The 21,944-nt window shown below is 45.8% G+C and overlaps 1 protein-coding gene across 1 annotated transcript in view; it reads left to right on the plus strand.

The window, feature by feature from the left end:
- The window catches only part of SH3TC2 (SH3 domain and tetratricopeptide repeats 2), a 53,110-nt gene that overhangs the window by 14,107 nt on the left and 17,059 nt on the right, over positions 1–21,944 (plus strand). Inside the window, exons 4-12 of the mRNA XM_045551419.1 lie at positions 2,694–2,799; positions 4,470–4,613; positions 5,696–5,897; positions 6,666–6,739; positions 7,733–7,928; positions 13,139–13,272; positions 15,854–15,895; positions 16,019–17,722; positions 17,830–18,010. Coding sequence (XP_045407375.1) covers positions 2,694–2,799; positions 4,470–4,613; positions 5,696–5,897; positions 6,666–6,739; positions 7,733–7,928; positions 13,139–13,272; positions 15,854–15,895; positions 16,019–17,722; positions 17,830–18,010 — 2,783 coding nt within the window. The remainder of the gene's footprint in view (positions 1–2,693; positions 2,800–4,469; positions 4,614–5,695; positions 5,898–6,665; positions 6,740–7,732; positions 7,929–13,138; positions 13,273–15,853; positions 15,896–16,018; positions 17,723–17,829; positions 18,011–21,944) is intronic.

The raw sequence follows: 21,944 nt of genomic DNA on the forward strand, positions 1-21,944 counted from the left end.
ACCCCTATAGAATGAAAATCATTATAGCACTACCTCATTATATACACTTTTTTTCTAATAGGATAATTTTGAATTTTATTTTATTTTATTTCTGGGATAGAATATATATAACATAAAATTTTTTTATCATTTTTAAAGTGTACGATTCACTATGGTATTAAGTACATTCATAGCGGATTCATCTTCAGAACTTTTTCATCATTGCAAACTGAAACTCTCCCCATTAAACAAGAACTCTCCATTATCCCTTCTCCTCTGCCTCTGGTGACCACTAAATATATTGTTTTAAAGTACCAAAATTGTCAACCAAAAAGCAATGACTATAAATGTTAGGATGAGAGGAGGAAAAGACAATAAAGTAAATAAACCAATTCCTCATCTTTCCTAGTGGGTAGATGATATCTTCAACTGTAAAACCAAGGAAGGATGGTAAGATCAAATTATTTACAGTTTAGGAGGTACTCAGTAGTAGGATTAACATCACAATAGATAAAAGTTGTTGCAACTAGAGGTAGAGGAAGGAGAATATTGCTCTACGTATGCTCTAGTTATTTTTACAGTCTCTGCATTAATCTGGTACAAATTCAAAGACGAAAAGTACTCTAAATGTCAAGCAGCAAAAAAGATAATGTCTGGCTTTTCAGGAGGAGAAAATAAGATGGCATCTGAAGAGAGCTTGGCACGGTGTTTGGGCGGTGGTACGCACTCCATAAATAGTACCTAAGGGTTTTTAAGTTTTATTTTATTTTTTTAATCTCTGGAATTCAGGAACTTGGAGATATTGGCTGCTAATTGCTACCACAGATTTTCCTTTGTTTAGCATGGTATCACTCTTCACTGGCAGCATTTGTTTTCTTTCTTGGAGTTGCATAAAATAATGGCACATTTTATAATCAATGGCATCTGAGGTTGATTGCGAGAGCCGGCTGGGCTGAGGCTTGAGCTGGGCAAGCTTGTAGGCTGAAGCTCAGGCCTGGAGTCTTCTGGATCTGAGATCTAAACAGCTACTACCACAGGTGACCCTGGGCCAGTTGCTTAACCTCTCTGTGCCTTGACCTCCTTGCATACAAAACAAGGATAAAGCATCTTTCATTAGCTCTAAGATGCCATTGATTATAAAATGTGCCACTATTTTATGCAACTCCAAGAAAGAAAACAAACGCTGCCAGTTACCAGTGATGCCATGTCTCCTCATTTTTTATTTCAGAAGTGTGATAAAAGTGCATCTTCGAAGGGGTTAAATACTGTCATTGCATTCTCTTCATAGGGCTGTTGTGGGAGGTAGATGAGGTATTGCTCATAAAGCGCTTGGTGCAGGGCCTGGCGCATAACAACTTCTCTGTAAATCAATTTTCACCTAGCACCCACCCCTTCCCTGATTATCGGATCTGTATCCACCAAGGATCGGGGGCCTCCTGGGATCTAGGGTGGTAGAACCCCAGAGTTCCAACTTTGCTGAACCAGGGGCTCTTCCTTGGGATTCTTATACCCTCTTCTCCTTCCCCTAAGGTTCCCTCCTGATACCGCTCTGGAGGTTGCTATTGATGGCAGGACCTGGCCTGGGGGAGGGATGTTCTCACCATCTCTAGTTATAGCCGACTCCAGGGGCTTGGACAAGCAACAGAGATTTAGGGGAAAACCAGTCTGGCAGTGATTCAGGCCTGTTTTCTCCGGTATTAGAAAGGCCTCCTCTTGCTCTGCTCGTGAGCATGTAAATCAGAACACCTTTCTGGAGCGCAGCAGGGTGCCTGCATCTTAGGATTGGAAATGTGCGTATTCCAAGTGGTACTTGTGTTCCCAGTGGTACTTCTTAAAATCACTTTTGTCAAAACAATTAAGGATGTGCACAAAGGATGTTTATTGCAGTGCCATTTAGGACGTTAAAAAATATAAAACTGTCCAAATGTGAAACCATAAGGAAATAAGAGTCAATTATGTTGAGTGCAAAAATGGCAAATGCAACCATTAAAAATAATGTAGACTACTTAATGACATGGGAGATGGTTCATAAAATATTTTTTTAGCAACAAAAGATTGCAAAATAACTTATGTAATATGATTCTATTTATGTAAAATAGTTCTATGGAAACGTATCTAGGAAAAAAGATTCCAAGTTAATACATGAAGGTGTTAACATTGGTGATCTCTAGGAGGACGGATTTGGAATGATTTTTTATTTTTATGAGCTTTGGTTCTTCTGTTTGTCAGCTTTATAAAAATAATCATTAGACACAGATTCATAATCAAATTTGCTTCCAAGATGCCTTCTATGAATCATCCTCTACTCTCCCCCACACGCTTTTTTTTCCCCCACAAGAAGTGGCATTCTCTGTACGCAGTTCTGCACCCTGGCTTCTTTTGTCGCTGTAGTTGTACAGCAGTGTTATATTTGGAGGCTGTATCCACACAAGGAACTTCTTCATTCTTTGTTGTGGCTGTATAATACCATAATATTTCACTGTATGGATAAATTGCACTCCCTTTAACCCAGTCTCCTGTTGATGAATATTCAGGTTGTTTCCATCTGTGTGTGTGTGTGTGTGTGTGTGTGTGTGTGTGCGCGCGTGTGTGTGTGCTGATGTAAAAATCAATGCCACAATCAAGAAGCTCCTACAAAGCATTTGGTGCATATGTGAGTTTGCCAAGGGGACGCTTCTGTCATCCTAGGGTGACCCGTTGTTCTCTTTGTTCAGGACCTTTCTGCGAGGCTGGTCAGTATCCAGTCCCAGAGGGCCCAGTTCCTCATCACCTTCAAGACCATGGAGGAAATCTGGAAGTTCTCCACCTACCTTAATTTAGGTATGACACAAAGCAGGTGGGTGGAGGAGGTCTACTTCACAGTTCAGCCAATTGGTAGGGCTTGACGTGAAGAAATTGGCCAGGCTCTGATAATTAAAAGAGATAGAGCCCTAAGATTGATGGTTAATGTCTGGAATATCACACACTGCCTGAAACTAAGTCTAAAGCAAATATTAACTCTTAGCTCCAAAATGCCATATGAAGAGGTTTGCTTCTTTGTGTCCAGGGAGATCTTTCTTTATTAGATAACCAATCACTTGGCAATCAGTTATTGGGCCTCTACTAAATTCAAAGTACTGAGATAGGTGTGAAATTGATTTTCTTTTTAAAACAGGGAACTAATCTTGAGTAAGATTAAAGTAGCTGCTTGAAATAGTAAAGTTCCAGATGCTTTATCCCATGTATTTGGAAAAGAGTCAAAGAAAGAGATGAGATTATCTGCTCACAGCAGCCTTGGGCGACGCGGTTTTCTAGAAGGTAAAGAGGGACGTTGGGGCACAGCATCAGCACCACGGTAGTGGGAAATGGCTCACCTGCCTTCTCCAGAGAGAAGAACTGCCGATAGGGAAGTTAGTTACAAAGCAAAGCCAAGCAAAGCAAGAGGCCTCCTGATTTGATGCTCATTTTACATCTCCCAGAAAATGCTGGGTTCCGTGCATGGTACACAGGGAGAGATGCTGTGCAGGGGTGGAGGGGCAAGGTGGCTCATGGCTGGAACGTACAACTTCGCCTCTTTGGGTCTTGGGGATTCTCTGCTTTCCACACTACATATCTCCTTCTGGACCATTAGAGATCCTCACCATTCAAACTCTGCTCCACGGACCAGCTGCATGGGCATTATATAGGCCCTGCTATGAAGGTAGAATCTCAAGCCCTACCCCAAACCTACTGAATCAGTATCCACATTTTAATGAGATCCCCAGGTGATTTGTGTGCACATTAAAGTTCAAGAAGTGCAACTACAGAAGATACACAATTCTTAAATCAGTACAATGGACAGTCAGAATGGAAAGAGACAGGTTTTTGGATAGTAAGAAAAAGAAGAAGCCTCAAAAGAAGAAACATTTTAATACAAATAATTCATGTTTATAGGCATGTTTAAAATACTACACATAATTATTATAAGTTTACAATGTACATGGTTTGTAGTCTGCTTTTAACAGGAGAGAGCTTACTGGCATTGCAGGAGGGGCAGGAGCAGAGTGTGTATTGATACACGGAAGCGAGTCCTGACTTCTTTGTGGGCCCTGGAGCCCTTCTCAGCCACGACATCATCGGGGGCACAGGAATTTGAACCTCAGGTCAGGGGAACTTGAAGAGGGTACTAGGAACCCCCAGAGTCAACACAGTAAACTTAGAGATCTCCATGGATGTATTAGAAAAAGGCAGTTGGGTTTGGTTATCTCATGCATTTATGACGACCCACAATATGTTGAAAATGGTAAATAACATTTAAAAATGACTTATATTTCCCAACAGAGGCTGAGAAGAATGAATTCATTCTAGGAAATGTCTAGCTACCCCTCTTATGCTACTCTACTTCCAGTTAAATGGCAGGTTGGGGATCGGGGTTCCTCTTGGGGTTCAGGAGGGAGCTTGCTCACCTCTTCTGTGCTCAGCTAATGGCAGGGATCATTTTGCTCAGGAATCTTGTTGGCTTGACTTCCTAGGCTACGTGTCCACATGCCTGGAGCATCTCCTCTTTGACCACAAGTACTGGCTCAACTGCCGACTGGTGGAGGACACAGAGATCCAAGTGTCTGTAGATGATAAACACCTGGAAACAATCCACCTGGGACTCCTGATACAGGAAGGTGAGCAGGTGTGAGGCTGGGGCTGGGTCTTATCTGCATATTTGCTATCCAAGGCCCTAAAATAAGTAGGATACAAAGGAAGGCAAAAGTCATTCAAACACGAAATTGTCACCAATGAACCCACCTATTATAATAGTACTTCAAACATGCCTCTTAATTCAACACCGACATCGCATGAACAGCTGTGTTGGTCAGTCTCACTGAGTGATGTTACAACTGCTTGGGGAGTTTTACAAAGATGCCCCTGCCAGATGCCCATGCCAGTTAATGCCTAAGCCCGTTAACTCTCTGGGGGTGGGGGCCCAGGCATTGGCTCGTTTTGGAAAGTTTCTCACATGATTCTAATATGTATCTAAGATTGAGAAACACATCTCTAGACATGTGATATAATTTGATTGTAAAATAAACATGCAAATCTTGCAAAACTTGAAGTAGTTCATGAAATTGAGGAAAGTGATGTTGAGGAACCCCTTCAAGCACCCCCTGATCAGTTTACAAGTGAGGATCCCATCAAGGTCACCACCCACCGGTTGACACCCAAGGTGGACAAGCCTGATGACATGACACACACATTGAAAGAGCCAGATTTGCATATGATATTTTTGCAAAAATGATTATGATTGCATTGCATGAATCATGTATGAAGAAAAGAATGTCATATTGTGCTATTATGAAACTTCATTGGGGTAATTATATTCACCCAAGTCAATTTATTTTTCATTGGTTCTAAGATTAAGCATGAAGTTGCAGTTATAAATGAAGTTCTGTTAAACATAAACATATCTTTGTAGGTTTTTATTTCATCTCTTTCTCAAGGTAAAAGTCCCAAGTAAGCTTTATTCTCACAAATTACTCAGAAATTTTGGTGTCTATTCTAAGTGAATTCCCTTTCAGTGGCTTTATTCTTTGTACCAGTTTTCCTGGGATCACAAGGACCTCCTGCAGTGCCTATCCCTGGACTGTCCACTTTACTCCCAGAAAGAAAAGTATTGGGGCTCTGGATAAACACATTGCATTGTATCTTTTCAGTTTTCACTTCCTGCCACTCCTTAGAAAGTCGCTACTTTTCTCATCATCTGCAGGCCAGTTCTTCTGCAGAGCCACGTTCTCTGTGGCTCAGCCAGCTGAGAAGGAAGGAGAGTGTTTGGCACTTTGCAAGGACGAGTTAATCTCGGTGAAGACAGCTGAAGGAGGGTCTGAGTGGGAAGGTGTGTCCTTGGTGACGGGCCAGCGGGGCCTGGTGCCGGTGTCAGCCTTGGAGCCCCTGCCTCTCCCTTTCCACCAGTGAGTAGCCACCTGCGTCCGGGGAGAGGGTCTCCAAGCAGACTGAGGTCGGCACAGGACAGAGCAGGCACGCTTCCGTGTGGCATCCCCAGTGCAGGGGAGACAACAGAATCGGGGTGGCCTTTTGTCTTTCTGTATTTTTTTTTTTAACCATCAAGGTTTGCACAATTTGACAAAATTGGAGACAACTCTAAATTTCAGGTGGACATTGTACCTAGCAGGAAATATACCACCTGTCCTCTCATGCATTGTTTCTCAATGAATGGACTGGGGACCAAGTGTGTCGGCATCACTGGGGATTTTACTATAAATTTAGACTCCCTGGCCCTCCTCAGACCCTTTCAGGGTTAGGTCCAGGAATATGTAGTTTAAGTAAGCACCCTAGAGATTGTTTTTCACACTGAAGTTTAAGAATCCCTGCTGGAAGATATTGCAAACTGCAAAATATAGCGCGACAATGAACATTATCCCAGGCTGTGGACGCTGTGTGTGGCTCTGGCAGAGAATCTGACCGTGTGACTGTAAAGGGTCTGTTTGTTAGCTATTTAACTGACAGACTGATTGCAGAGCCAGAAAACACCACAGGTCTGCTGAACTGCTCTCTTTTTCACAGTGCTTGGTATAAAGTAAGTTCTCAATAAATGTTTGCCATCATTAGAAAATGAGAAATAACAATACTTACCATCATCATCATTCTAACAGATTATTCTGTTCATTGCTGTAAGTTTTTGAAATCCATGTTTGCAAACCCAATGTTTCCATTGGCAGATGGTTCCTAAAGAACTATCCAGGAAGCTGTGGCCTTTCCAGGAAGAGGGACTGGACAGGCTCCTATCAGATCGGTACGGCGGAGTTGAAAACATAGTATTGTTAGGAAGATGATGTTGTCCTGCCTCCTAATTTTATCTGCAGGTTTGGAGTCAGGTGATGTGAATTCCTGTCTCGCCTCTGCTACTGACTGGGTTCAAGGAAGCCAGTTTCTGTGTGTACACGTGGGTTTCCCTGCCTGGGACACGAGAGGTCTCGATCCAGGGCTGCACATACAAATGTTTGCAGGGCAGGCAGGACGTGCATATGCATGGAACGGCAGGGATGACAGGGATTTCAAGATATATGGGTAAAAAAAAAAGCCTAGTGTGGGCCACATTAAATGTTTTTGTGAGCCAAATGTGGCCTGAAGGCCAGATCCTTCTGGATCATCAGTAGCTTTTTACTCCACCAGCGATAATGAGGCTAACATTTACTGAGGGTTGACTAGGTACCAGGCATTGTGCATTTTATCTTTTTGATTCCTCCTAATATTTATAAGCATCAGGCATTCTTATTATCCCCATTTTGCAGCTGGGGAGACTGAGGGTCAGAGTGGCCCAAGGAGCTGGGAGTTCATGTAGAGATCATCTGGTATAATGATTTGCACATGCTGGTCTATGGATTTGTGCCAACCGTGACACAGTGTTTACATAACAGTGGCAAAGCCAGACAAGCCAGGACAATGTCGTGAGCTTTCCACTTTTCCATAAGCTATGTTTATTCAGTTTTATGGCGCAGCCAGTATTCTGAGAATCTCCTTCTGATGTTTGTTAAAACATTTTTCCTTTTATAAAACATGGAAAGTACATTGTAATCCTTTTTAAAAGGTCCTAGTTTGCCGAAATGAAAAGCTGGTTGCTTTGTGTCATTTCTGCCAATTTGTGTGTGTGTGTGTGTGTGTGAAATTTTACTGGCCCTTGAAATTCTAATGTCTGGGAGGCCCTCGTTTCATGCTCCATTGGAAGGTAGTGGAAGGCTGGGCTGTTTATGCCGTATGTGGTTGACCTGTGTGCTCTTTCCCACAGGCAGGGGACGATGTAAGGCCTTGAAGGATTATGAGTCGGAAGAAAAGGATGAACTGAGTTTCCGCCGGGGAGAAAGCATCGAGATCATCGGCTTTATCATTCCTGGGCTCCCGTGGTTCATCGGAAAGTCGATGAGCTCAGGAGAAGTGGGCTTTGTTCCCACCAGGAACGTAGATCCTGATTCTTATTCCCCATTGTGAGTGTGACAGTGAGTATGTCGTGGAGCTGGGCTGCCTTCCCCGGGGGTCCCTCCCTATTCTGAGCAGATCTGCAGGTCCCTGGTAACACGGAGCCAGACAAGTACATTTTGACAGCCAAGGCTGACACAGAGAAGGATGGGAGGGGGGGTGGCGGTGAGTGGGTGGTCAGGGAATGGGTCAGCTCAGTTCACCACAACCGATGGTCACTGCGGCCCTCCTCTGAGCAAGGAGAGCCACAGCCCCAAGACCCAGGGCCTGCTGTTAGGCACCGAGAGTGCAGTCTTGGTGCTTGGATCCTGCCTCTCACCCCATCCAACCAAGGGGCCACATCAAGGAAAGGACAGGCACAGGGAGCAATAGATCACCAGCTCGGTGAGCGGACATTCCCCTTCCACGTGGGGCTGGGGGTTGGTCTCATGTAGATCTTCACTCATTCAGTTCTCAGGCTAAAAGCTTAATGTGTGCAGTTCAAGTCGGCTAGGAGAGCAGAGTACATCCTTTACTCTTTTCTGGAATCCAGAAGGGCTTGTTCTGAGGAGCAGACCTATGGGCCTGGCCAATCAGCAGATGGCCAGCCTGTCCCACCCACGCCGTCACGGAGGGGCAGGGAGTGGGGGCATTGCCAGTGTCCCTGAGGTGGGCTTCCTGCACGGGGCCAGGAAGCAGTGGAAGCCTGTGCACTTAGAACGGTGCTTGGCACAGCGTGTGTGTATGGTTGGTAGGCATTAGCTCTTACCGTTCTTGTTCTCGTCACTGTTGTGCATGGTCATCTTTGGGAGGCAGTTCTAATAGGATACTGGGGGCAAGTGTCAGATTTCATAAAAGACTTCTGCACCTCACACCTTGCCCCAAAGGCCAGTAACTCAGTACCACTAATTTAATTATCACGTATTAGCTGGCTTAGTGGTAAGGGGTACACTGTCACACTGGAGGGCAGCATCCCCTGTGTCACACGAGGTGGCAGTGCGACTTTCTCCTCGTGTCCACAGTGTCATCTGCTGGCCTGCACCTGGTCAGCCGTGGGACCCAAGGCACCAGAGACTGCACATCTGGTACAGAAGGGGAAGATGAGTCAGGAAACAGGAAGGGGCCGAAGAAGGAGAAGAGAGGAGAACTGGCTCTTTGTACGCCCCTCAGAACACTCTCTAGGTAGTAGACATCCCTGAAACACAGCCATCAGGGGATAGATTCTGAGCTTAGAAGAATGACAAACCACCTAAAAGTCTATGCGCTATCCCTGGTCTGGCCACTGGAGGGCACTCTTAGCCTATGTTCATTTGGTATTGCGTTTCTGAAGGTCTCAGCATTTGCTAAAGTCTCCAGCCTCTTCCTGTAGGTTCTCTCCTTGTGCTGGTATAGTACTCTCTAAAGTGTGTGTGTGTGTGTATATTTAAATACCTAAGTTAAAAAATAAGTAATATTGATAAATTAATGCACTTAAACCAGAAAAAAGAACTTAGGAGAAAAGCCAGTGTTTTATAGTATTAAAATTTAAAAAATTATATCTTTTTTGTTACATCCCTCTTTTATTCTTTATATTGTTTATCTGTGTCTTCTTTATGACTTAATTTCTTGTGGGCATCTATTTTTGTTGATGAGAATTTTGTTAGTGTCATAGCCATCTCTTTGCAGGCAGGCAGTTTTTTTTCTTACTTTTTTTTTTTTTAAAGATTTTCTTTTTGTCATTGATGTTTTACAGTTGTTTTGTAAATTATATGTCAGATGTGATATATTCTGTTATATGTTTGTAGCAAATTGTCCACTTCTTTCTTCATAAAGTACATAATGTAGTAGTTATTTCAGTGGAGATCTGTGGGTTATAAATATTCTCAATCTTCAACCCTTGTTTGTCTTAATTATACTTAAAATAGATTCTTGAATGATAATTTAGCTAGGTATAGAATAGTACCTTCAAAGTGTGGAGAAAAAATAACTATTCAGATAAAATTGCAAATCCATTTTGCCAGGGATTTCTCCATTTTCTTAGTCTTTTCAGAGAATCAGTTTTTCTTTTCTTGACCATCTTTATTGTTTCTTTATTTTCTAGAATAACACTTCATTAATTAGAGCATTTACCTTGATTATTTTCTTCTACATTTTTGTTTTTACTTAATTAACATATGTCCTTATCCTTTATATTTAAATCTTTCATCCCATGAAATTGAACATTAGTAATAGACAATTAAACCTAGAAAGAAGGATTAGAAGAAACAGATAAGTTCTAAGACCTATAACCTTAAACAAATGGACATTTTGTTAAAAATGATATTTTTATTTATTTTGCTCAGGACTTGGTGTGCTTCCTCAATTTGAAGACTCATGTCTTTCTTCAATTCTGGAAAACTCTCAGTCATTCTTCCTTTGAATGTTGCCTGTCTCTCATTCTTTTTAGTCTCTCTTCTGGAATTTCTATTAGAGGTATGTTGGACTTATTCTATCCTCAATCTCACTCAATTAATTCTTTTATATTTTTCATCTTTTTGTCACTCTAGGATACATTCTGGTTGATTTTCTCAACATGATCTTCAGTTTCACTAGTTCTCCCCTCTGCTACGACTAAGCCTGCTATTTAACCCATCCATATCATTTTTAATTTCCATGCTTTTATTTTTCATTTCTAGACTTTGTATTTTGCTATTTTTCACATATGGTTGTTTCCCCTTATAATGTTTCATCTTTTCATTGCAGCTTCCATTTATTCTTTTTATTTCATCATTTTAACCATGTTTATTGTAAGTTATTCTTCAGATTACTGTCATTTCTAGTTTTCGTAGTGTTAATTAACCAATTTGTGCATATGCTGGTTCTCTTTGTGATTAGTTCATTTTCTTGTGCAGTCTGTAGTTTTTGTTATGGGAACTAATTTTCATTATTTTAGAAGATGGACTTTACATGAATCCTGGACTGAAGAAAACCTCCCTGCAGAGGAGGTTTTGCATTTGCTTTTCCTGGAATCTTAGGAACTCATGATCCAGGAAAGACTTTTTAATGTTAAGTTCACTGAAAGTGGTATCTACACCGTGCAGTGCAAATTCAGACCCCACACCTCCCCATGGTGTAGGCCTAGCTGCTTGAGTTCTTCTTCCAGGGACTTAGACAGACGGAAAGTGTGTTCTGGATAGGTAGGAAGAAGTTTCCCAATCCCCTCTTTATGAGAGTTTCAGCCTTTTCAGACTCTAGGCTTTACGTAGGGAGCTTAAATTCAGCTCCCTGCTTCACAGAGATCCAAAATCACCTCTGCCCCTGGGAGGCATTATAAGGTCAGCCCTAGCTTTGAGGGTCAATGTCCCAAATGAGACCTCCAGGGTCTTTAGACCATCTGCTCTCACCTACCAACCTGAATTTGGTTTCTCCTTTTGTTCCTGGCTCCTAGGGATTTCCTTTTCTTTCTTTAAAGTGAAAGTATGTATTCAAACATCCATGTTTGTTACATTTATCCAGGATTTTTCTGTGTGGGGAGGGGAGCGTAGCTCCTGTAGAGCACTTCAGCCCGCCAGATTGCCAGGAGCTTGGCCATATTCTTCTAACCCGGTGTTCATGTTTGGAAATCCCTCGTGTAACCTGTCCAGCTTCCTAGAACTCTCTCTAAATACCCGGAACTTGGACGTTAGCAAATCAGCCGTGAGGTCATGGACACAGAGGTAGAAGACCTGCCGTTTCTGTCTCAGCTTTACCACTTTCTAGCTGTGCAATTCTGAACATGTCACTGAACTTTTCTGAACTGATTTCTTCATCTACAAACATGGATTTTTAAAATTCACCTCATAGGGTTGTTATGAAGAGTAAATGATATAGTAAATTTAGGAACACTTTGTAAGATTTAAGAGTTCTACAAAAATTTGGGATCATATGTTATATATTTTTTTAATCCCAACTGAATTTAGTTGTAGATCTCAGTGACACGCTGTTTGGGGGCTGAAGTTTCACAGTGCTGGGAAGAGCCTGCAGATCAGCCCAGACAGCTGGGGTCTCAGTGAATGTGGTGGGAAGAGCCCCGGGCCAGGTGACAGGATGTGGCTCTAGTGCCACTTCAGCCACTAATCAGTGGTGTGACCTTGAGCAATTCATATAAGCTGCTAGTTTTCTCACCTTCGGCTTTCAAACTGCATTTATCTGAACTCTGGGGACAAATGGTAACCACAGTAGCCCTGTCCCATCTCCTCCCTGAACCCTGTTTTTAGAGACGCTCTTCTTATATCCTCCTCTACCACTCCCTAAGCACTGACTGCATTTTGCTGTGCCTCAGTTTATTTGCCTGTCAAAAGGGGCTAAGAGCAGTGCCTGCCTCATACAGCAATTGCATGGATTAACCGATAGCTGTGTCTGATTCATCATAAATATCCCTGAAGTATTAGCTGTTAGTAGCTCTTGGGCTTCCAAGCTAATTTTGTTTTAAAAAATGAATTCTGACATAAAACAATCTCTATTTAGAACTGCAATAATGTTCAGATAGACACTGGCTTTTATCTATCTGAACTTCTAGTTTCTAAGGCACTCCTAGTTTCCAAATTATTTAATTCTATAACAAATCTTCAGTAAGCAAATCAGTTTTAACAATTCGTTTATACATAGTGAGTATAATGATCTATTATTTATAATCATATCTTACCCCCTCCTGACCCTCCTTCTACCCACTTCGCGCCCCTTAGCAGTTTATTAATATAATCCTCTCTTAGTGTTACATAAACCGTTCTATGTCATAGAATCACATCTCAACAATTGAGAAAGATTTCTTCTAACCATAGTCAGACTTTCTTCATTGTTCCTCTAGATTATGTCACCTATCCATAACTTTTTCTTGAAATACTCTAGGGACAAAGAAACTTCTTTTAATGGTCCCTCTTCATTTAGGGGAACCAAATTCCTGTTCTATTAAAAACGGGCACCATGTGGTCCCCCAAAATGGGTAGGGGTTGAGAGAAGGGGCTTCGTTTTTCTTGGGAGATGGAGTTTTAAAGGAGGGTTTTTTTCATCCCCACTCTGACCTACTTGGCAACCACCCTGCTCAGTTCTCCGTGCACGAGGTGCTGGTGGCTCTATTGCCCTGGCAGTGCAAGTGCAGGGCGGGAGTGAGCTGAGGAGCCCAATTTCAGCTATGAGCAAATGGGTCGATGGCTTCTCGATGTCCCTCACTGCCTCCTAGTGCAGAAAGAAGACGGGATTGAGTGTGAAACCTTGTGCCGATCAGGCTCTGTGTGCTTTGCAGGAGCAGGACCTCCGCCTTTCTCAGCGATGAGGAAAGATGCTCTCTGTGGGCCCTAGGAAGCGACAGGAAGGCTGAGTGTGCCAGCTCTCTCCACACCCTGGCCCGCACGGACATCACATCCGTCTACCGGCTCAGTGAGTGTTGCCCTCAACCCCCCTTGACAGATTGTCTCAGGCTCCTTGGGATTAAGAGAGTGTCTCTAACCAGGAATAAAATACCTCTAAATTCTAATCCCATTCATGAATTTGGGGCCATGGCCACAGTTCAGCTGATGACCTGGATCGTATTTGATTAACAGCATTTCATTTTAGATTTCGGATAATTCTTGGGTTGCACGGAACATGTTGCCTCGAAACTATAAGATAGGATGAAATCAACTCACCTGTACCAAGGGTAGGCAGCTGTATTGGGCCTTCCTTCCTAAATTTGGGGGAAGAAGAACTTCCTGAGTCGTGGCTGAGGTCCCTCCTTCTAGGGCTGAAGCAGGTCCCCCATGACAAAAGTGGGGTCGTGGAATGTTACAGCTGGAAGGGCCCTAAGAGGTGATTGCCCCCCCCCACTTTACAGATCGGGAAACCAAGGCCCAAGTGACTTAGTGCCTGAGCTAGGGTAAGAACTGCCCTCCCCTAACTGTGGGGCAGGGCAATCCACGTCACCACGCTGCCCCCGGCATGAAATGTCACTGATCCTTGGGTGGGCGGGGGGTGCTCAGCGCTCAGCACAGTTTTCAGCTGTGTCTGAAGGAGTGAGTGAACGAATGAATGATACTCATTTCCTTCACTTCATTGACGGCGCGCTGCTCAGTGTCAGGAAGTACATTCACTCACTGACGGTGGTTTGGGGAAGGCGTTTGGTTTCTCCCATCTCTTTAGTATGAGGATGTTATGTCTACTACTGTGTGGCCAGACTAGGGGGCCACGTTTCATGGGTACAGCCAGAGACTGTGCAGAAAGGACCCTCGGGCCACCTCCCGAAAGAAGAGAGGGGAGTTGGAGGCTGTGTCCATGCACAAGGGGCCTTCGTGAGAGAACCTGCTCCGGGCGTCAGCACCCAGCCCCAGCGGAGCTTTCTTGCCCCAGCGGATCGCGCTGCTCCACGAGGTCAGCCTCAGGAGCTGTGGGCAGGGACCAGGAGGTGGGAGCTGAGGTCTGCTGGGCGGCAGACTTGGATCAAAGAGTTCTGCCAACTGTTGATCCAATGGTTGGGAAAGACCCAGGATCAGGGCCCAGGTGGCACATGGCAGCACTGCTGGGTGCAGGCTGCAGTTTGTGGTCGTGCAGCTGCCCCAGCACCGTGGCAGCCGGCAGAGAGCGCGTATTGTTGGTAAATCCCAGCTCCCCCAGGGAAGGAACGTCCTCTGTAATGCCCCCTCCCAGAGGGGTGCCACTTTGTAACCCATGTTCCATTTGTGCTCCCAATGCCCTGGCCTGGAGAGAAACGGTGGCAGTGATCCTGGCGTGTGCCCGTCAATATCAGAAAGGCCAGGGCACACGAACAGCTCTCCTGAGCCAATCTTGAGTATCTGCAATGACAGTCACAGAAGAAGGCCTCCCCGGATAGCAGGAGGAAAAGGCTTGACTTGGCGAGGGGCCTGCTGGTCCTCAAAGTTCACTGGAGAAGCCAGAGTGGGGGCCCAGACAGCTGGTGCTTCTCTGCCCAGAAGAGGTAGAATCTTCTCCCAGCAGCTGCCGTGCTGTGGTCTGTGAACCTGGCCTTCACCTCCACGTTCCACTGTGGCTGCTTTCGCCAAGACACCCAAGGTGTCTTCTTGGTTCCAAGCTAGTTTAATTTCATTTTGGTGGTGGTAGGCAGCTCTGCCACAGTCGCCTTGGCCTTGTGACTCCCCTTTCCTCTCTGACTGTGCCTTTCCACTGGCCACTGTCTGCCAGCAAAGCCTGTGTTCTTCCGGGGTATTAACCAATCCTCCCTCCCTCCCTCCCCTCTGGCTTTTCTCTCCTTCCAAATGCTTCACCTGTGTGATCACATTTAGTCCTGGGACTCTGCCCAGCTCCTTGTGACCAGCTGTGGGTCACAGATCTGTATCTGAACCTCTCTGCTTTTCTCCTCGGCTCCAGACCGATTTCCTTCTCTGCTCCTGCAGGTGCCTCTGACTCAAAATGTCTAAAAACTGTGCTCTAGACTCCCCCTTCCCCATCTCCTCCCACTAAGGAACAAAACTGGGGACCTCAGATGCATCTTTGCTCTGTATTCTTTACCCCTCACTTCTGGCTCCTCGGTCCTGCCACTTTTCCGAGGCACAGTGTCCAGCACATTGTACCGGCCACTGGACACAGGTCTGCTGAGCGTGTGATGAATGAGTGGGAGAAGGAGGAAGGACGGGCACGGCTCACTTAGGAATGGGAGGCTGAGCCGATGCCGCCATGAGTGCTGCACTTGGAGCTCTGTCCCGGCTCCACCATAAACTCACCAAGAGCCTTGGGAACCACGTCCCTCAGATTCTACTGTCTCCCCCCTCCCACACACACACGCCTCTTAGCACAGAGCTTGTGTTTCCAGCTTTTCTTCTCCAACTCTGGGTTTTCTTTCTACCTCAGTCCCCGACTACTGTAAAGTGCGTGGATTAAACAGGACAATTGGGCTTTGTTCTTTAATGACGGCCCTAAGGGCCACTCACCAGTCCGGGGGACACCTGGAGGTAGAGGCATGGTGGCCCATTCTGACCTAACACCAGGTCTGTCCTTCCTCTCTACCCAGGTGGGTTTGAATCCATCCAGAATCTTCCAAACGATGTGAGCGGTGAGTAGAGATGGTGCTGAGCCTGACCTGCAGTCCCCGAGGACAGCACGCCTGGCCTCTTGCTGAGAGCGGCCGTCTTCATTGCAGGTGTGCAGGGTTGCTCAGCTTTGCCTGTCCTTGCAGCATCCCAGCCCGAGGGCTTCAGGGAGGCCGGGGCTGGCCGAGCCTGGGAGGAGCATCCGGCCGTGGGCTCCGGACGGCGCAGCAGCTCCGAGGACTCCAGCCCGGAGGAGGAGGAGCTGCTCTCGGCTGCCTCCGACAGCTACCACCTGCCCGAGCCCGATGACCTGGACGACCCGGAACTGTTCGTGGACCTGAGCACTGGTCAGGAGGAGGAGGAGGAGGCTGAGAACTTTGCCCCCATATTGGCTTTCCTGGATCACGAGGGTTACGCCGACCACTTTAGGAGCCTCTACGATTTCTCCTTCTCTTTCCTCACCTCTTCCTTTTACAGCTTCTCCGAGGAGGACGAGCTGGTGGCCTACCTGGAGGCCTCGAGGAAGTGGGCCAAGAGGAGCCACATGACCTGGGCCCACGCCCGGCTCTGCTTCCTCCTGGGCCGGCTGAGCGTCAGGAAGGTCAAACTCTCTCAGGCCAGGGTGTACTTCGAGGAGGCCATCTGCATCCTCAGCGGGGCGTTTGAGGACCTATCCTTGGTGGCCGCTCTGTACGTCAACTTGGCTGCCATCTACCTGAAGCAGAGGCTGAGGCACAAAGGCTCGGCCCTGCTGGAGAAGGCGGGGGCCCTGCTGGTCTGCCTGCCGGACCGGGAGTGCAGTGCCAAGAACGAGCTCGACGTGGTGGCCTACGTGCTGCGCCAGGCGATTGTGGCCGGCAGCAGCCCCCTGGAGGCCCGGGCCTGCTTCCTGGCCGTCCGACTGCTGCTAAGCCTGGGCCGCCACGAGGAGGTCCTGCCCTTCGCGGAGCGCCTGCAGCTCCTCTCGGGACACCCTCTGGCCTCAGAGGCTGCAGCCACCATCTTGAGCTTTCTGTATGACAAGAAGTATCTTCCACACCTTGCAGTGGCCTCCGTCCGGCAGCGTGGTGCCCCGAGTGCCCAAGGGATGTCCCTTCCTATCTGGCAGGTCCACCTGGTCCTCCAGAACACCACCAAGCTCCTCGGTGTTCCCTCCCCAGGCTGCGGCGAAGTTTCCACCCTGGCCTGCCCCACACTCAGGCAGGCGCTGGCCAGCTGTGAGGAAAAGGCAGACTGGAGCACGCAGCGAGCCCTGTGTCTCATCCTGTCCAAGACGTACCTCCAGCACAGGTCTCCCGACGGGGCCATACACTACCTGAGCCAGGCCTTGGCGCTAGGGCAGCTGCTGGGGGAGCAGGAGGCCTTTGAGTCTTCCCTCTGCCTGGCCTGGGCCCATCTCCTAGCCAGCCAGGCGAAGAAGGCTTTGGATATCCTCGAGCCACTGTTACGCTCCCTGAAAGAGACAGAGAGTGTCACCCAAAAGGGAGTGGTCCATAACCTCCTGGGACTTGCACTTCAAGGTGAAGGCCGGGTGAACAGGGCAGCCAAGAGCTATCTCCGGGCCTTGAATAGAGCCCGGGAGGTGGGAGATGTGCGTAACCAGGCAGTGACTATGGCCAATCTTGGCCACCTGACCCTTAAGTCCTGGACTCAGCAGCCGGCCAGGGACTATCTCCTACAGGCTGTCCGACTCTATTCCGAGCTCCAAGCCAGCAAGGAGACGGACATGGAATTGGTACAGGTGCTTCTCTGGTTGGCCCAAGTTCTGGTTTCTGGAGGCCAGCTGGCCCAGGGCCGCCTTTGTTATGAAATGGCCTTGCTGTTTGGCTTAAGACATCAACACCTGAAGAGTGAGTATAGCCCGCGCTGCCGGAAAGCTATAGAGAAAAGTGTTGGAGCAAGCTTTGCCCGTCTCCTCTGTCAGGTCGTCTCATTCATGTCCCTGCTTTATGTTCAGGTCAGCTTCAGGTCACCAAATCCCTCTGCCATTTCTACAGCTCCGTGTCCCCAGATCCTGAGGCATGCATCACCTACCACGAGCACTGGCTGGCACTGGTCCAGCAGCTCAGGGACCGGGAGATGGAGGGGAGGCTGCTGGCGTCCCTTGGGCAGCTCTATCGGAACCTGAACACGGCCAGGTGAGTCCGGGCTCAGGGACCATCCCAGAAGCAGCTTTCCTACCTTAAGGAGCAGCAGGGTTCTTTCTCTCTGGAAGTTAAGTCCAAATGCATATGGTACAGGCATCGTGCATAAAAGCAGGGGCTCTGCAGCCACCACATGGTGCCATCTGTCACTTATTAGCTTGTGTGGCCTTGGGCAAGTTAATTTCTCTGTGCCTCAGTTTCCTCATCAGTGAAAGGAGGATGATAATGGCATCTAACCTATAGTGTTACTGTGAGGAATAAGTGAGTTAATGCTCATGGAACTCTTGGAACACTAATGTTAACTTTGTCACTGTTCCCTGTGTGTTTCCATAACTACCCCTTGCAGGACAATGGCTGAGGGTGCTTATTCAGAGAGGGGGCAGTCAGACCTAGGATGGAAGAACCTTCAGGAGGTCTTTGTTACCTGAAGACAATTGATTTTAAAAAAGAGACACTTAACCTAAATAAATCCATTGAAAGATGGGGTGTAAAATTTCATCACAAGAAAAGTTCAATTGAGACCTTACCTTTAAAATGAAACTGGAGATTATGAAATGACATTTAATTTCACCTTTTAGTTAGGAATACTTAAATTATGATTACCACTATGCACCAAGTCTTAGAATAAATATACAATAAAAGAAAGGAGTGTTGACTTTTTGGCTTAATTGTGTTGACCAAATTGCATAATAGCACAATGAGACATTCTTTGTTTTGTGATTGACTTTTCAGCAGTGTCTCAAAAAGCCTGATTTTTGCAAAAATATACCAGAATGTAACCGTTTAACCAAAAGGCCTTTTGACTCTTTGATGTTCAAATTATTTGCACTTAAATCTTGCCATGTCCTGCTGATTTTCTCTTCTTTGTCTCTTCGCTGGTCTAATGCTGCTTAATCCTCCTTGCCAGTGGACAGCCTATAGTTCTGCTCTGTAACAAGCCTCCAATTGATTCCATTTAATCCTACTGTGGTTTGCAAGATTTTCAATTTCACTTTGCAACAGATTTGCATTGTAGTATTATTGTATTCGTAATTATGAATGGCCTCTAAAATAGAGCAGGGATAATTGCTGCTGTTGAGCAGAGGAGGTGGTTGAGGAGAGGCTAATTAAATGACATTTTTTGCTTTTCTAGGCAACATGGTAATTGGGCACTTGAACAATGAGTAATCAGATAACAAATTCTCTCTCTCTCTCCCCTTTCTTCTCTTACAAGACGCAGGTGTCCTCCCCACCTCCCACTGTCTTTGCCTTCAGTCTGCAGCATGTGAGGGGAAGGGAGGCTCCAGCCCCACTCTACTTCCATTCCAGGGCACCCCAGAAATTTGGATGCTTCTGGAGCAGATCCAGAAGGCAGGCCCGAATTAACCATAGAGACGGCACAGTCGTGCTCGTGGTGAAGCATCGTGTAGGGCCGGGCTTTGGAAAGGTGGATTCTAAGGGACTGGAGCAAGGGTGGCACATATGTGTCAGGCTTTTTGCCACCTCTCGCTGCTGTGCGAACTCAGTCTTGAATACTGCTCTCAGCCATCACCTACCCACTGCCATCCTTTGCTGCCTACACCCAATTGTCTAAAACCACTGAAATCCAAGGGGGGAAGCCAGAGGGAAAGCCCTGGACACTGTGGACATGGACCGTAGAGTCCTTATTGAAGGCGGTGTGCAGAGTCACTGTCCTTAGGTGGTGGGGGTGATGGCGACGAGGTCAGAAGTGGGGCTGCAGAGGGCCCAAGGAGTCACTGCAGGAAGTTGGCAGCCAGAGAGCTGGGAGAGGAGCCAGGAAACTTGATTCTGCCATGACCTACTAGCGTGTCCTGAAGCAAGTCACTTTTCCTCTTGGTTACTCCATTTATAACGTTAAATCGAATCAGGTACCTTCCAGTTCTAAAATGTTGAGTCTGAGACCAGCTGGCTTCGCTGGATGTTAGTAGCAGAATTCCTGCTGCTTCTGAAGGGTTTTTAATTTGGGGGGCATATGCTTAAAGTTGTGGGTTTTCTAGGGGGACTTTGAGATCAAAGAGCTAAGCTTTTGGCATTTTAAATACTCTACAGTATGTTCAGAAGTTCTTGGGGGGCAGACATTAGGTCTAGCACAGAAGTGGGCACAGAGGAGACATACAGTATGTGTGTTGGGGGGGAGCCAAGTGGTTAATTACTTATTAATTTCACCAGCTCACACCCTTGAGCTGCAGCTATATGCTGACTGGGTGGCTGACGATTGAGATGGGGTATGGGGGAGTTTGCCTGGGGGAGTCCATGGCTCCTTTACTCAGGACTCAGGTGTGAAACAAAAGTGCTTATAGCTTGGAGGTAGGCTCTCTGGTCTTTAGTGACAACCACAGTAGTCAGAATGCCATAAATGGAACCTCAGATGTCCATTCTAATAGCTCTTTGGAGATACCGGCCTAGATTATACTAGCCGTAGAGCACAGTGGTTCTCGTCTTAGGGAGTCTCCACCAATAAGGAAGCAAATCACACAGAATGAATTAGAATATTAGGGATTTGCACCCAAACGAGGAAAGCATATTTTTTCCAAAAATTAAATAGTTGCTTAAGGTAAAAAACATTAATTAAACCAGTATTGAAGGTTATAAATTGAAAAATAAAGGCCTTCTCTGAATTTTGTTTTCCACAAGACTCTTCTGAAGTAGTACTTAGAGACTTTTAAATATCCATCAAGAAATATTTCATGCATATGAATATCAAATATATTGGCATATATATTGTCATTCTCTATATTAAATAAATATTAGGTATATTAAATATAATATGCTCATGTTTTAGTTACATAAGTAGGATCATGATAAAATTTCTGTTACATAATACACTGTTCATTACTTGATATTTTTTCATTTAAAAATGTCACTATGAAATGTTGATCCAGCATTTTATCACACTACAAGAGCCCCTCCAATGTGACAGGCACTGTGGTAGGTGTTGGGGAATTCAATGGTTAGGAAAAAAAATCCAAACTATCAACAAATGGAATAGCCCACCCCAGGTGGGAGTTGGCAGTTGTCCTTACATATATTCAAGCAGAGGCTGATGATTCAGAAATCTTATATTATAGAAGAGTTTCCTGCATCGAGCCGGATCTGGATCTTCTTAATAACAGCTTTATTGAGGTCTAATTAACACACACAAAATTCAGCCTTTAAAGTGTGCAATTGAGTTTTTTTTTTTTTTTTTTTGAGACAGAGTGTCACTTTGTTGCCCGGGCTAGAGTGAGTGCCGTGGCATCAGCCTAGCTCACAGCAACCTCAAACTCCTGGGCTTAAGCGATCCTACTGCCTCAGCCTCCCTAGTAGCTGGGACTACAGGCATGAGCCACCATGCCCGGCTAATTTTTTTGTATATATATATTTTTAGTTGGCCAGATAATTTCTTTCTATTTTTAGTAGAGACGGGGTCTCACTCTTGCTCAGGCTGGTCTCGAACTCCTGACCTCGAGCGATCCACCCGCCTCGGCCTCCCAGAGCTAGGATTACAGGCGTGAGCCACCGCGCCCGGCCCTGCAATTGAGTTTTAGTATATTCACAGAGCTGTGTAACCATCACCCCTATCCCATTTCAGCACATTTTCATGGCCACCTAAAAGAAGAGCCTCGTTAGCAGTCACTGCTCATTACCTACCCCGATTCCAACCCTGCAAACCACTTGTCTACTTTCTATCTCTATGGATTTGCCTATTCTGGACATTTGATATAAATGGAATCATGCGATATTTGTCCTTTTGTGTGTGGTTCTTTCACTTAGCATAATGTTTTCAAGGTTCATCTATGTTGTCACATGTATCAGTACTTGATTACTTTTTATGGCTGAATAATATTCCATTGCATGGATCTACCACATTTGTTTATGAATTCATCAGTAGATGGGCATTTGTAGTGTTTCCATTTTGTGGCTATTATGAATAATGCTGGCATGAACA

The sequence above is a fragment of the Lemur catta genome, chromosome 5 (assembly GCF_020740605.2).
Source record: "Lemur catta isolate mLemCat1 chromosome 5, mLemCat1.pri, whole genome shotgun sequence".
Classification (NCBI taxonomy): domain Eukaryota; kingdom Metazoa; phylum Chordata; class Mammalia; order Primates; family Lemuridae; genus Lemur; species Lemur catta.